General features: G+C 40.4%; 1 protein-coding gene across 1 annotated transcript in view; it reads right to left on the minus strand.

The window, feature by feature from the left end:
* ITPR2 (inositol 1,4,5-trisphosphate receptor type 2) overlaps window positions 1-13103 on the minus strand; it is a 346451-nt gene that overhangs the window by 274868 nt on the left and 58480 nt on the right. The window contains exons 3-5 of the mRNA XM_026652241.2: window positions 6282-6397; window positions 4681-4767; window positions 1412-1570 (exon numbers count right to left, since the gene is read on the minus strand). Coding sequence (XP_026508026.1) covers window positions 1412-1570; window positions 4681-4767; window positions 6282-6397 — 362 coding nt within the window. The remainder of the gene's footprint in view (window positions 1-1411; window positions 1571-4680; window positions 4768-6281; window positions 6398-13103) is intronic.

Below are 13103 nucleotides of genomic sequence, written 5' to 3' on the forward strand. Positions count from 1 at the left end.
TGTGTCACTCACAGTTCTTAAAGTGAATTTAAATGTATTACCTATAACCAAATCAAGGATCCAGCCTTGGCTTTATATTATTTTTAAATTTTGCATCTAAATATATTAATGGGAAAATCTGAATCAAAGGTTACAGCAGGGGTAGGCAACCTTTCAGAAGTGATGTGCCAAGTCTTCATTTATTCACTCTAATTTAAGGTTTCACATGCCAGTAATACATTTTAACGTTTTTAAAAGGTCTCTTTCTATAAGTCTATAATATATAACTAAACTATTGTTGTACGTAAAGCAAATAAGGTTTTTAAAATGTTTAAGAAGCTTCATTTAAAATTAAATTAAAATGCAGAGCCCCTTGGACCGGTGGCCAGGACCCGGGCAGTGTGAGTGCCACTGAAAATCAGCTCGCGTGCCACCTTTGGCACGCGTGTCATAGGTTGCCTACCCCGGGTTACAGTGTGATCTATCAGACAAATCAAATACATTGTAACAACTCCCTCTAGCATACTTTATCAACATTTTCCTCCAGTATATTTTCATAAGAAACTATTGCGGTCTAAGAAAGCACTACTGTACGTGGCTTTTGCTGATGAGAAATTTGCTTAGCACTCCACAACTGAAGAGCCTGCCCAGGAATCCCCAGTCAGGTCTGCAATGTGAAGCTGCCAAACCCGGAACTTGGCCCTCTCAGACGTGGATCTGAACTGGCATAGTGGATGTGGATCATGATTTAAGGAGTGAGTTTCAAGCTTAGGACACAATTCTCTTAGATCTGCAGTCATGATCTCTACTTACATTCTATCTTTAACTAACATGCAAGACTCGCCTGGACTCAATAGTAGGATCATACTCGATAGAGATGGAAAGGATCCACCTGATTATCAAATCCAATTCCCTCTCGGAGTTAGGCAAAGTTTTCCTGAGAGGGCATAAGGAGTTCAATGCATGGAAAAAGTGCAGCATATTTGCTAGAGATCTGCTCTATGGACTTGAGAACAGAATTTTGCCCTTTATGCTGAATGTTCTTGCTTTTTGTAAGTTCATTTCAGAATCTACGGGCTCTTTTCCTATATCATCTTCCTCCCCCCCCAATGTGCAACAGGATGTACTCTCAGCTGGTGTAAATCAGTGTAGCACCACTGATGTCATTGTTACACCAATTTACACCAGCTGACACTCTTACCCACTGTGCATCACCAGTGTAGAACCAAACCCGGGACGTTATCTTCCCTCTAGCATTTGAGGTGGCATTATATATTTATATACTGTATATTCAGCAAAGACATTGTTTAGAAATAACTCTGTGTGCTTTTTGAGTCCTGATTTATGCCATTAACTAAGAAATTCTTCTTCTTCTTGCATCCCTTTGCTTTCTCCCTAAACAACTTAGTTGAGATTCAGTATTTTCACCTACATTGTCACCTTCGCTCCTCAGCTTCCAAAACGGCTGGATGTAAAACCAGGACCCCTCGTTCCCTGCAGCATCCAGAGACACCCGCATAGCATTCTTCTCCAAGAGAGCTGGTAACCTCTTATTGACGGTGAGATATTTGTTGCTTTTTATGTGCAGTAACTGTCAATAAAACAAATAATTAGGGTTCCTTCTGCCTTTCTGTCAGGGGTTTATTTAAAAAGCTTTTGGCAATTTTTCATAACAAATAAACGAAGACAAAAATCGAACTAGAAAAGAGATTGAAGTACATTAGAATAAACCAAGGAAATATTTACTGTATATGATCCTAAAGAAAACAGAAGAAAACAGTGTAGTGATCACTTATGTGGCATATAGTATATACACCTTGCTCACAGTCTGGCCAGTGCAAGGTGCCAATCCAGACCAGTGAGGGGTGGGACCATCACCCTCCCCCTGTAACCTTGGGTGCCTCACAATGCTTTGCTGCTGTAGCTGCCAACCTCAGCCTCTCACCAACAGCCTACCAGCATGCAGGTCACACCCTGAATGTCTGTGTACTAGACAGCCCTGCTTCAGCACCTTTTATCCCAGCTTCAGCACCTTTGATCCCAGCAGCCCCCCAGCAATTTCCACCAGCTTTGGTTACAGCCAGCAAGGAGACCCCAACACACTCCCAGTCCCATATTTTCACAAAACCATGTGCTCTGCAATGTCCAGCTCTCCCCTGGACAGGTCAGAGAAATAACATGGTTCATTTGTTCCTCCAGACACAAAAACACATCACAGTTTAACAACTTAACTGGTGTGAATATGCCCTTCCCTTTAAACACACCACTGAGTTGGTTTGTAGTTAATAAACTTGTTTTATTTTACAATAGGACATAAGTTAAATGAGATTAAGTAAAAGGAATAAAGTCAGCAAGGCTTACAAGCAAGTAAAAGTGGCAATAGGCATCTAAAAGTCTAAAACTTAACCTAGCAAGATACAGGCTTTGCACAAGTTGTTTCTTTCATCTGTCAATTCTCTTCCCAGCTGTGGCAGACTGTCCCTCAGTCAGGACTTTTCTCAGAAGCACAAGGGGCTGGTTTCCCTTGTCCTCCTAGGTGAAAGTTCTTTGCCTAAGCAGGTTTCTCACCTATATTCAGTTCCAGAGACTTCACCCCACTCACCCACCCACACTTGGTTGAAGGACCCATCTTTCACAGCTTTCAAGAGTGCTGGCTTCTTGTGTCTGCCTAGTGATGGATGCCTAAAACAGCTTCCTGTCCTTGCTTGTATCTCCCAAAATTCAATGACCTTGCTTCAGGAGGCAGGAAGCCTTCCTGTGTGCCCCCCATGCTGTGCCCATCAGGAAGCTGACCTCATGCTGTTCTTCCATTCCTGTGGGCTTCCCCTGGTATATAAATGGGGCTTCCATTGTTTTGATCCTAACATGCTTAATTTACATAGAAGACAGGTAAATAGCTTTCCCTAGACCTCCTCCCCCAACCCCACTTCTGTCTGGGCAGGAACTATTCCTCCCTTTGTTCAGCCACACACTTTAAAACATAATATCAATAAATATCCATAATTCCTCTTACAGTATTAATACCTACATTTTACAATCATATTAATCACCAGTGTGTTACAAGCATTCATAAAAGGCCTTATATGTAGGGCCCTATCAAATTCAGGGTCCACTTTGGTCAATTTCACGGTCATATGACATTTATGATTTTTAAAATCCTGATTTCAGCTATTTAAATCTGAAATTTCACAGTGTTGTAATTATAGGGGTTCTGACCCAAAAAGGAGGTTGGGGGCGTGGGTCGCAAGTTTATTGTAAGGGAGGTTGCAGTCCTGCTACCCTTACTTCTGTGTTGCTGCTGGTGGCAGCAATGCCTTCAGAGCTGGGCAGCCAGAGAGCGGAAGCTGCTGGCCAGAAGCCCAGTTCTAAAGGCAGAGCCGCCGCCAGCAGCAGTGCAGAAGTAAGGATGGTCTGGTATGGTATTGCCACCCTTACTTCTGCGCTGCTGCTTGCAGAGCTAGGCCCTCAGTCAGCAGCCGCCGCTCTCTGGCCGCCCAGCTCTGAAGACAGCACATAAGTAAGGTGGCAATACTGCTACCCCCCTAAAATAACCTTGTGACCCCCTGCAACTCCCTTTTGGGTCAGGACCCCCAATCTGAGAAACTTTCTCCCCAGTGAAATCTGTATCATCTAGGGTAAAAGCACACAAAAGACCAGATTTCACAGAAGGAGATCAGATTTCATGGTCCGTGATGTGTTTTTCATGGCCATGAATTTGGTAGGGCCCTCCTTATATGATACACTAATATTGTATTCAATCCGTTGATTCAATTGCTTACTATTTGAGGTTTAGAACCCCCCTCCTCCATCATTATAGCTCAGATAAAGTTTCTCCTCCCTGCTGGGGTGTAGCCAGGCTGTTTCTTCCCCCCACTTGTTAGCTTGATAACTGTGTTGATCTGATTTGTAAATATATTTCCATGATCTTTCAAAAGTACTTTAGAAGTAACTGCCTAGAGGTGAAACTACATTCCTTTGCTTAGGGTGGAGTAACTCCTGTTTGACTGGCAAACACATTTTATGAATTATGATTTCAGTTTATGTCCGTAACTTTGCATCGGTTGTTTGCACCTAACATTACACAATGATATTAGCAAGTGAGTTATGAGCTTTCCAATGACATATTACACAACATCTCTTAGATACAGAGTATAACAACAGTGAGTTGGGATACAATGGTCAGGCCAGTTGAAACTCACCGCTAGAGATCCGGGTGCCCCTTGCCCTCTTCCCTGGGACTGTTCTTAATGTCACTACCCCTTTAATGAGATCATTCAACTATAGGCCCCCGTATGTTAAGAAAAGGTTTTACTAAGCTTGAGAATATAACATCTTTCACATTTATGTCAAGAAGGAAGAATGACTCCTGTGGTTTAGATGAAGTTGCATAGCACTTTTTCAATGATGATATCAACATATATCATGGAAATGTATATTTACATCCATTTTCCAGACTGAAGTAACAATAACTACATATTGATAAATACTATTGTGGCACACCATTAGAAAATGAACATACACTACTTCTGGTATTCTTTAAAAAAAGAAAAACACAGTATAACACCTTTTACCAAGTTTTATTTATCTGCTCTGTGACAACCAGAATTGCAACATTAGTTTCATGTTCCCAATAACCCCTGACATGAAACATCTGTTTCCCTTTCAGCTCTGAGAGAATGCAGATGCATCTCAGTAGCTTACCTGTATGACATTGCTATATTTTACGATTTCGCCCAACAACTTTCTGTTCTCGCATTCATTCTGCTTCTGCTCCATTTCTGCCGCATGCTGTAAAAGAATCATTTATTTCAATAGGAAATCAATATTAGGATTCAGCTATTGGGATGGTGAGGAAGTAAAGGAAATGGCATCACATTAAAAATGCCTTCTTCAATTTACAGCTGTTACTGCACTATTGATATAAACAATTTAGCACCAGTCTCTTGCTGCATCATAATTTTGTGCACTATAAACACACAGATGCCATATAATCATTCAGGGCTTATATTCCCCAAAATAAAATGATTCATAGTTTACGGATCATGTTCTAGCTGCATGCTATTTTAGAAGTTCAATAACGAGAAATATATTTCCTGGTGCTTTATGTCATCCTGAATTTTTGAAAGGGGGAAAGAAAAAAAAAAAAAAAAAAAAGCAGTTCTACCCTCCCATCTTCTCCTTTAAGATTTGAAATGTTAAAAAAGCATTAAATATATGGACAGTATAAACCAAAACACTTCTGGTTATATCAGAAGTAACTTACAGGAAAAAGAATTGCACAGTAATAATGCCACTTATATAGTATGTTTCACCCAAGATTCTCAAAAATATTTTAAAAAACTTTAAAAGAATTAATCTTTGCAATACTGTGTAAGTTTTAGTGAGTGATTTTATAGATGCTTGAGGCCCTGATTCTACAACGTGTGGCATACTGCTGTACCCACACAGACCGCCCCTCCCCCACTGACTTTAATGGGACTTTGCTCAAGTGAAGCATTCAGCTCACAAACTACATGTTCCAGGTTCAGAGTTTAAAGTGATTTACTCAAGGTCAAACAGAGTCAGTGGCAGAGGTGGATAGAGAACCAAGGAGTGCTGACTCCTAGTCCCCTGCTCTATCTACACCACCTACCACTGGAGGTTTTCTTCATTGCTTTTAGAAAGTAGCATTGAATGCTGTTCCTTCATTGTGTGAAATTATGTCTACAGGTAATCACGTTTCACCCAGCCAGCATCATCCCTCTGATTTTGTTGTCTGTGCAGACCCCTTTTCAGTGATAGAGGAACCCTTTCCTCATATCCAGTGTTTGATGCAAAGGAGGTGGTGTATGGTGTCCAATGACAATTAGGTGAGAAAGTGCCACCACCTAGACTGAAGGCAATAAAAACAGCCTTACTGGAGATATTTCAGGCTGAAGGTGTGGAAAAAGGTTCTCTAAATGTCCCTTTGCCTGACTCCTAGAATTCAGACCTAAAATGACACAGTAAATTAAAAGAAAGGGCTGCTCCTATTAAGTCAGTTATTTGATAAATGAATATTATGTCATGGGAGTCCCCAGTGCTTCACACAATGAGTAAAGATACAATCCCTGTCCCAAAGGACTGACAATCTAAGGCAGGACGGACAGGATGTAAAGGGCAACACTGTCAGTCAAGGAGGGAGGAGGGTGGATGAAGGGGTACATAAGGAGGGTTGCTATAGTAGCATAATACTCATCATGGCAATTCTCCAGGTATTTGTTGTTGTTTCATTCTATTGTAATTCTACCACCGCCTACAGATTCAGATAACCTGTCTCTTACTTGTAGTTTCTTAAGCAAGGCTGCTTCTGTATGGTTTCCTTGTTTGGCTTGTTTAGCTTTCCAGTACTGCTTCTGTGCAGAATATCGGTTCATAGGACACACCTTGAAAAGGCAATCTGCAGAAAATTGAAAAAAATACCTATAAAAGTGATGTTGAAAGATGCTTCCCTTATTTGTCTGGGTGGGGTTCATTTGTTTTGTTTTTCCAGCAATGCCTAGATACCACAATGTTTGGGCATAGATTAGATTGAAAACATTCTGACAGTAATGAAACCATAAATGTGGGGGAAATAGCTGAGTCAACCATAAATCTTTCAATGACACCTACACCCTCCCACTCAGCGCAGGTTCTCTGAACACCCAATGCAGGGCTGTAGGCCATAAGCCTGCAAGAAATGTGCAAGCTTCCATGCTTTTTTCCCCTTTATTCTTCTTTGCTCTGGTATGGCTTTATATATATATAAAGCCATACCAATATATATATTGACTGAACATGTGTGACTTCTGAAACCCTGAGAATACGTGCCCTACTTTTTGACTTCAGCGATCTGCTCCTCCTATCCTCTTGGCAGTGCTAAAATAAAAAATTATGGCCTCAGATGCAAGGAATATTAGGAATTTTAACACTGTGTTCAGTTCCATGTGTACTTTCCTCAAGGTTGGTTAACAAGACGGTATCAAAGGAACAAAAGTTGCTCTCCAACCTAAGGTTTCTTAACACCTAGTGGAGATAGAATGTTACATATAAAAGTCGCAAATGGTATCTGCTCATTACTCCATGGTAGCAGGGTTGGTTACAGGGCATTTTGCTGCTCTAGGCAAAATGGAAAACATACACTGACTATACACGACACTACCGCAGTCACATACACAATAAACATTTTTTACTGACCTCAGTAATGACCTATCTTACACAGCCCCTCTAACAATATGATATGAGCATCTCAGAACCTTTGGTGTATTTATCCTCACAAGATCCCTGTGAGACAGAGAACTTCTATCTGGCATTAGCCCCATTTCACAGATGGGAAACTGAGGGAGAGACAGACTAAGTGAATAGTCTGAAGTCACGCAGGAAGTCTGTGGTGGGGCAGAAAATTAAATTCTGGCTCTACAGTCCAAAGTCAGTGTCCTAACCACAGGACCACTCTTTCAGCAGACTAGCACAGCCAACGTCACACAGCACAGTGTATTCTCTAGTACTAGTAAATTACAGTAGAGCTTAGAGGCCTCCGTTAAGAATAGATCCCCTTTATGCTAGGTGCTGTACAAATCCATAATAAGAGGTATCCCTTGCTCCATAGGGTTTACAGTCAAAATAGACAAAGCAGAAAAGGGGCAGGAGAAAGGGACTTTTTCCCCATTTTATATATGGGAAAGAGGCACAGAGAGATTAAGTGACTTGCCCAAGTCTGACTTTCTTCAGAACAACAAATATTTAACTATTTTTATTCCTATGTACTCTTATCATCAACCGTTATCAAAGCTAGCCTCGGAAGAATTCTGTTTTAAACAGCAAATGTTGTAATTGGTGTTTTTCATATAAAAATCAATCAGAAAAAAGCATCAATTTTCAATGAAAATTTTACAGAGAAAAAAAAAAAAAAAAAAAAAAAACACACACTTTGCTTGAGAACTAATAAAACCCTATGGGGTGTTGTGTGTGGTGGTGGGCCTAAACGCAGACCTCCACACTCAATAACGCTGGGTAATTTAAACTAAAATGTTAAAAAATAATATTGTGAGACATGATCAAATTTTATAACTATTTCTGAATCAATGTTAATAATCTACCACTGGGATTTTCAAAGGAGGAGTACAAGAGTAGCTTTGATTTATGGCATTGATGTTGGATCTTACTTCAGTGGAGGATTGAGAATAATAGAGCTCTGCTCCCCCATGCCCTCCCGAGTCACCCACATAAGAGAAAGGAGAGGGAATTATGTCAGGGACAAGGAGGCAGCTGGTGCTGGAGTAATCAGAGCCACTTCCTCTCCTTTACACCAGCAGAGAGTTCTTCTGCAGAGTGGGAATTCTTCACTAGCAGTTTTAAGGCCACTTTGCACTGCTTATGTGGTACAAGTTGTTTCCTAGCAGACTAGAGAATCCTGGTCCATGGGCATGTTTGCTTATTTATTCATTACTGCACTTATACCTAGGTGCTCACACAGTCCTAATGCATATTCATCAAAAATCATTTCAAAATAAACTGCCTCAAAGACTCTCCCCAGCTCTCCCTACCCCCAAAAATGCTTTCTTCCCACAACTACACACAATCCCAATTAGGACTGTAGCTCCAGGTACTTCAATATTAACAAGCATATGCCATGCCCAAGCTAAGCACATACCTTCATACTACGCTGGATCAGTGCCTAAACGTCTCAATTTAATTTACTGAAAAATATAGCTCATATATTTTTGTATATTTTCTATATTTGCGTATTTTAAAAGGTAGGTAATTACTTGTTACCATCAGAAAAATAAAAAAAAATAAAAAATGAACAAGAGTCAGCATCTGAGATGTTTGGGAACTAAAGATAGGCAATGTGCTGCTTTTAACCACTGATTTAGATCAGCTTTGGATAACACTGCACCATAAAGAGGTTCACATCTGCAGTTACCCAGTATCTAGTTCCCGAGCATAGCCTATTAATCTGTAAAAAACACATATGGAAAGTCCCATACGCATTATTTGTAGTAGGAAGTACATCCTGTTTCATCACTAGAGACTTATAGGTGATATCCAAGTGTCAAATTCATAATTTATCTCTAGGCTATACTAGATATAGATGCAAATCCCACACAGTTTCACTGCTGTGAACTCAGTGGAGTTCTCCAACAGTGGAAACAAGAACAGAATCTGGCTCACCTTACACATCCTCTCACACTCTACAAGTGAATAGTCATCAAAACTGAAACACAGCAAGAAATCCAAGGACAGCATGAACACAAGGGGGAAGGAGGCGAGTACAGCTCAGGCAGTCCCTATGTTTCCTAGGGAAGCAAAATAAGTTCTCATTTATTTATATTTTTTAAAATGCAGGTATGTCTGATGTTTTGGGGCCCTGATTGTCACAACCTTACTCAACTATAGCCCATCTCAGTTGACACTAATTTTCTGATACTACTGTAGCCCATTGGTAAGCGTATATTATGCACACCCCTCTATGCCTGATCCCTAGTGGATAAGAGTCTGTTACATTGCTGACTAAGGAGCCTTGGCTCTTTAGTTTGAGTTGTAGCAGCGCATGTTTTTAGCTCTGGAGATCCCTGGTTCAAGCCCTGATATGTTGACCAAGATGGCAGACATCACACTATATTAAATTCATTCTTTCATTGAAACTTCTCCTTTCCCTTTTTCTCCTAGCAATAGGCCCTGCTTGGGCATTCAAGGGCTCGAAAACTGGATTTATATTCAAACCAACAGTGGTGGTGCTTTCCTTGGCACTTACCCAAAATCCTCACCGTTTTGCTATCTAATCTCAATTCTGTGCGGCTGCTCCTTAAAAGAAAGAGAGTTACCAGGCATTACCAAAGCAAACCGTGCCACCTTGCAGCAATGTTTGCTTTAGTTTGAAGTGGGAATATTTACAATGAAAACCACAATATATAAACTAGGGTACATGACAGCTGTTTGTAGAACTTCTACAATACTTTGAACTCCGAGAAGAAGAAAAACAACAAATACAAAACATTACATACCAATAAATCATACTGTAGGTTGAAAAAGTAAGTTTGAGTATCCAGGGCTTGCCCTCTAGATCAAAGTCAGCTATTATTTTCCATAACAACCTATATTCTATAAAATTATAAAAACCTCTCATTTCTCAGAACACTTTATACAACACTTATATCCCTGATGCCTGGTATTTTCTGAACAAATACCATCTTGTATGCTTTGCTTCCAGGCCCCAATTACTCCCCATCCATATCCTCTTAAGTTGTGTAAACACACAACTCCATGCAATGTCTCCACTACAGTGTACAGTCTTTATTATATAGCACAGAAACATGACACTAATGTGAAATCAAATTTTTACTGACCATTATGGCAGCATTTATCCTCCCAAGAGAAAACTTCAGAGTGGTTAAAAAAAAAGCCAGGAATCAAAAATCCCAGCAGATTCCACTCACCAGGGGAAAGCTCTGTAGCAGCAGAAAGCGATCAGAAGACCTGGCTCTTTAAACTCATGGAACTCAAGGATTCCTGGGGAAACTTTGCTCCCAACCCAGAGACTCCTCTAAAAGGTGGGACACCAGTGGCATTTGGCAGCACTGGTATTTTGAACTCTGAAGTCCAGTAAGCATTGCTTTATAATGCAAAGACATACTCTGCAGATCTCCCCAAAAATCACATGAACAAATCTTGCAAACATTGTGACCTTTCAACAGTAGTGCAATTGAAATACTTCCTCAAGATTTGACACAACCCAATAGGTGAAAAGAGGGAAATAGCATTGCAATGTTCTGAGCTGTCACTGCAGCATTTTTGCATTTGCTGCTACAATCACACCATTTCCTTATTAAATACAGACATTTGTCATCCAACTGTTTCACAGTTATACTCCTAAATATCACTTCTAGTCAGACTGTCTACACTTGATGTTAAAAGTGTATTTTAACCAGAACAAACATGCTCTGTGTTAATTACTCACCTATCAAGATGAAAAAAAAAAAAAAAAAAAAAGTCAATCCTTACAGAAGGAAATACTTGACAAAAACTTGCCATGCACGGTGCAGATAAACTAAATGGGGAAGAGAACATGGGGAGCCCATCTAGACTTATATAGCCCCCCGTTTCCACAGCATCTGTGTACTTCCTGAATATTAATGAATTTATCTGCCCAATACCCCTCTGTTCTCTTCCCTCTGTGATAGGGAAATTCTATTTTCTCCCTGGTATAGGAAAGGAGGCACTAGATGAGTTGCTTAAGGTCACATAGGAAAGACTGCGGTGAAGCTGTGCAGTGAATGCAATTCTCCTTAGTCCCAAGCCCGTGTCTTAAAGGTGACCTATAAAAGGAATTTTTCTTTCATTTAAACTTGGCTTGTGCGCCTGCTTTGCTTTTTGATAATGTGTCAAAAAACCCTGAATGTTTTTGGTTAAGTTTCTCCCTGCTCATTTCTTACATCATACAAAAAAAAAAGAAATGTGTCAAGTAAGATCTTCCCTGAGTAATAAACAATATATAATATTAGTGTTATGGCAGTGCCTAGAAATCCCAACTAAGACTGGGCCCCCGCTATGCTAAAAACTGCAAAAACACATGATAAAAGACAGTCCTTGCCCCACAGAGCTTACAATCTAAACAGTCAAGACAGACATAGGGCGGGAGGGGAAACAGAGGCACAGAAAAATGTACTGATTTGCCCAAGATTACATAGCAGGCCAGTGGCAGAACCAAGAATAGAACCTAGCTCTCCTGATGACTGCCAGTCCACTGCCCTACCCACTTGACAGCACTGTCTCTCCTGGTTTTGTTGGAGTACCTCTGGGCACCTTCAGGGTTGTTTACTGTAAACTCTCACCATGTTATTTGAGGAAGTGGGAGACATAACTTGAATGAAAGCTTCATTTAAAAGGCTATTGAGTCACTGAAGTTAAATAAACAAAAAACAAACAGAGCAAAAAACAGTAGAATTAAAAGCCCTTGCCACTTCAACTGCTCAACTTTCACTTGTTTCATTCTTGTGATGTCACCATTTTACTAGTTCTTGAGCCATTATTAAATCCTCCAGCCTAGACATAATCAGAGTGTCTAAAGTAAAAAAACAAGCGGGGGACCTTTTCTAAAGAAACACACCCGCATGCACACATACACACACACACTTCCGAAATTATATAAACTCCAAAAAGAGCACAAGTCAATTTTTCTTTTCCTTTGCGGGTCACCTTTAAATCTAGGATTACTATAAATCTAACCACCTCTTCTACAATTCTCCTGAAACAGTGGTTTAAGCTAAGATTGTCAAAAGAGCCTTTTAGAAAACAGATGCAAGGAGACGGAGAGATTTGTCATCTGTAGGTGCCTGAGAAAGTGAGATGGGGTAAAGAAGTTTTAGGATGGATAGGTAGCTACAGTATTTTTATATTTAAATACTAGCATTGATTTATTTTATTTAAACAAAAAACAGTCATTTATTAGTCATAGACATCAAGAGTTGGAAGACATCCACTTATATTACTGAGTCCATTCCCTAGCAAATGCAGGATAGAGTTCTCAGAGGATGCAACCAATATCACTTGATAGTCCATGTGACCCTGAGAGGGGGCACTAAATCGAACAGCCCAGAAGCTCAATACAGCAGGCAATATTACCTGAGCGAGCAAGTGTAACAGGACCCCTGCTCACCCAGCCATTGCAATGAGGGAGCCAGAAAGAAAAAAGAAATAGCTCATGCCTTTTTTTTTGCTTCTGTATGTTTATAAAAAGAGGTCTGAAAAGTGTTATGGTTTTAAACATAGGTTGTTTTTTCCCTGCCCATTTTTTACATGAGAAATTCAGCCCTGAAAGACTCTATAGTGACTGGAGATCTAGTGAAATTGTCATACAACATTACATGAGGCTGAGAGCTGAGCAATTGGGAAGATAAGGGATATTTAAATCATATTGCTTACAAATCTTTGGGTTCTGAAGAAGGAAAGGGGGGAACAGGGGGCGGCCAAGGAGAGGGGCAACAGTTAAATTGAGGAAGAGAGGAGGCAGCGAGAGACTTTTGAGGAGAAAATGGTGGCAATGAAGAGCCATGAGGGAAGGGGAAGAACTGAGGCAGAGCCGGCTCTAGGCACCAGCGTTCCAAGCATGTGCTTGGGGCAGCACT

The sequence above is a fragment of the Terrapene carolina genome, unplaced genomic scaffold (genome assembly GCF_002925995.2).
Source record: "Terrapene carolina triunguis isolate 2854851 unplaced genomic scaffold, T_m_triunguis-2.0 Scaffold112, whole genome shotgun sequence".
NCBI classification, from domain to species: domain Eukaryota; kingdom Metazoa; phylum Chordata; order Testudines; family Emydidae; genus Terrapene; species Terrapene triunguis.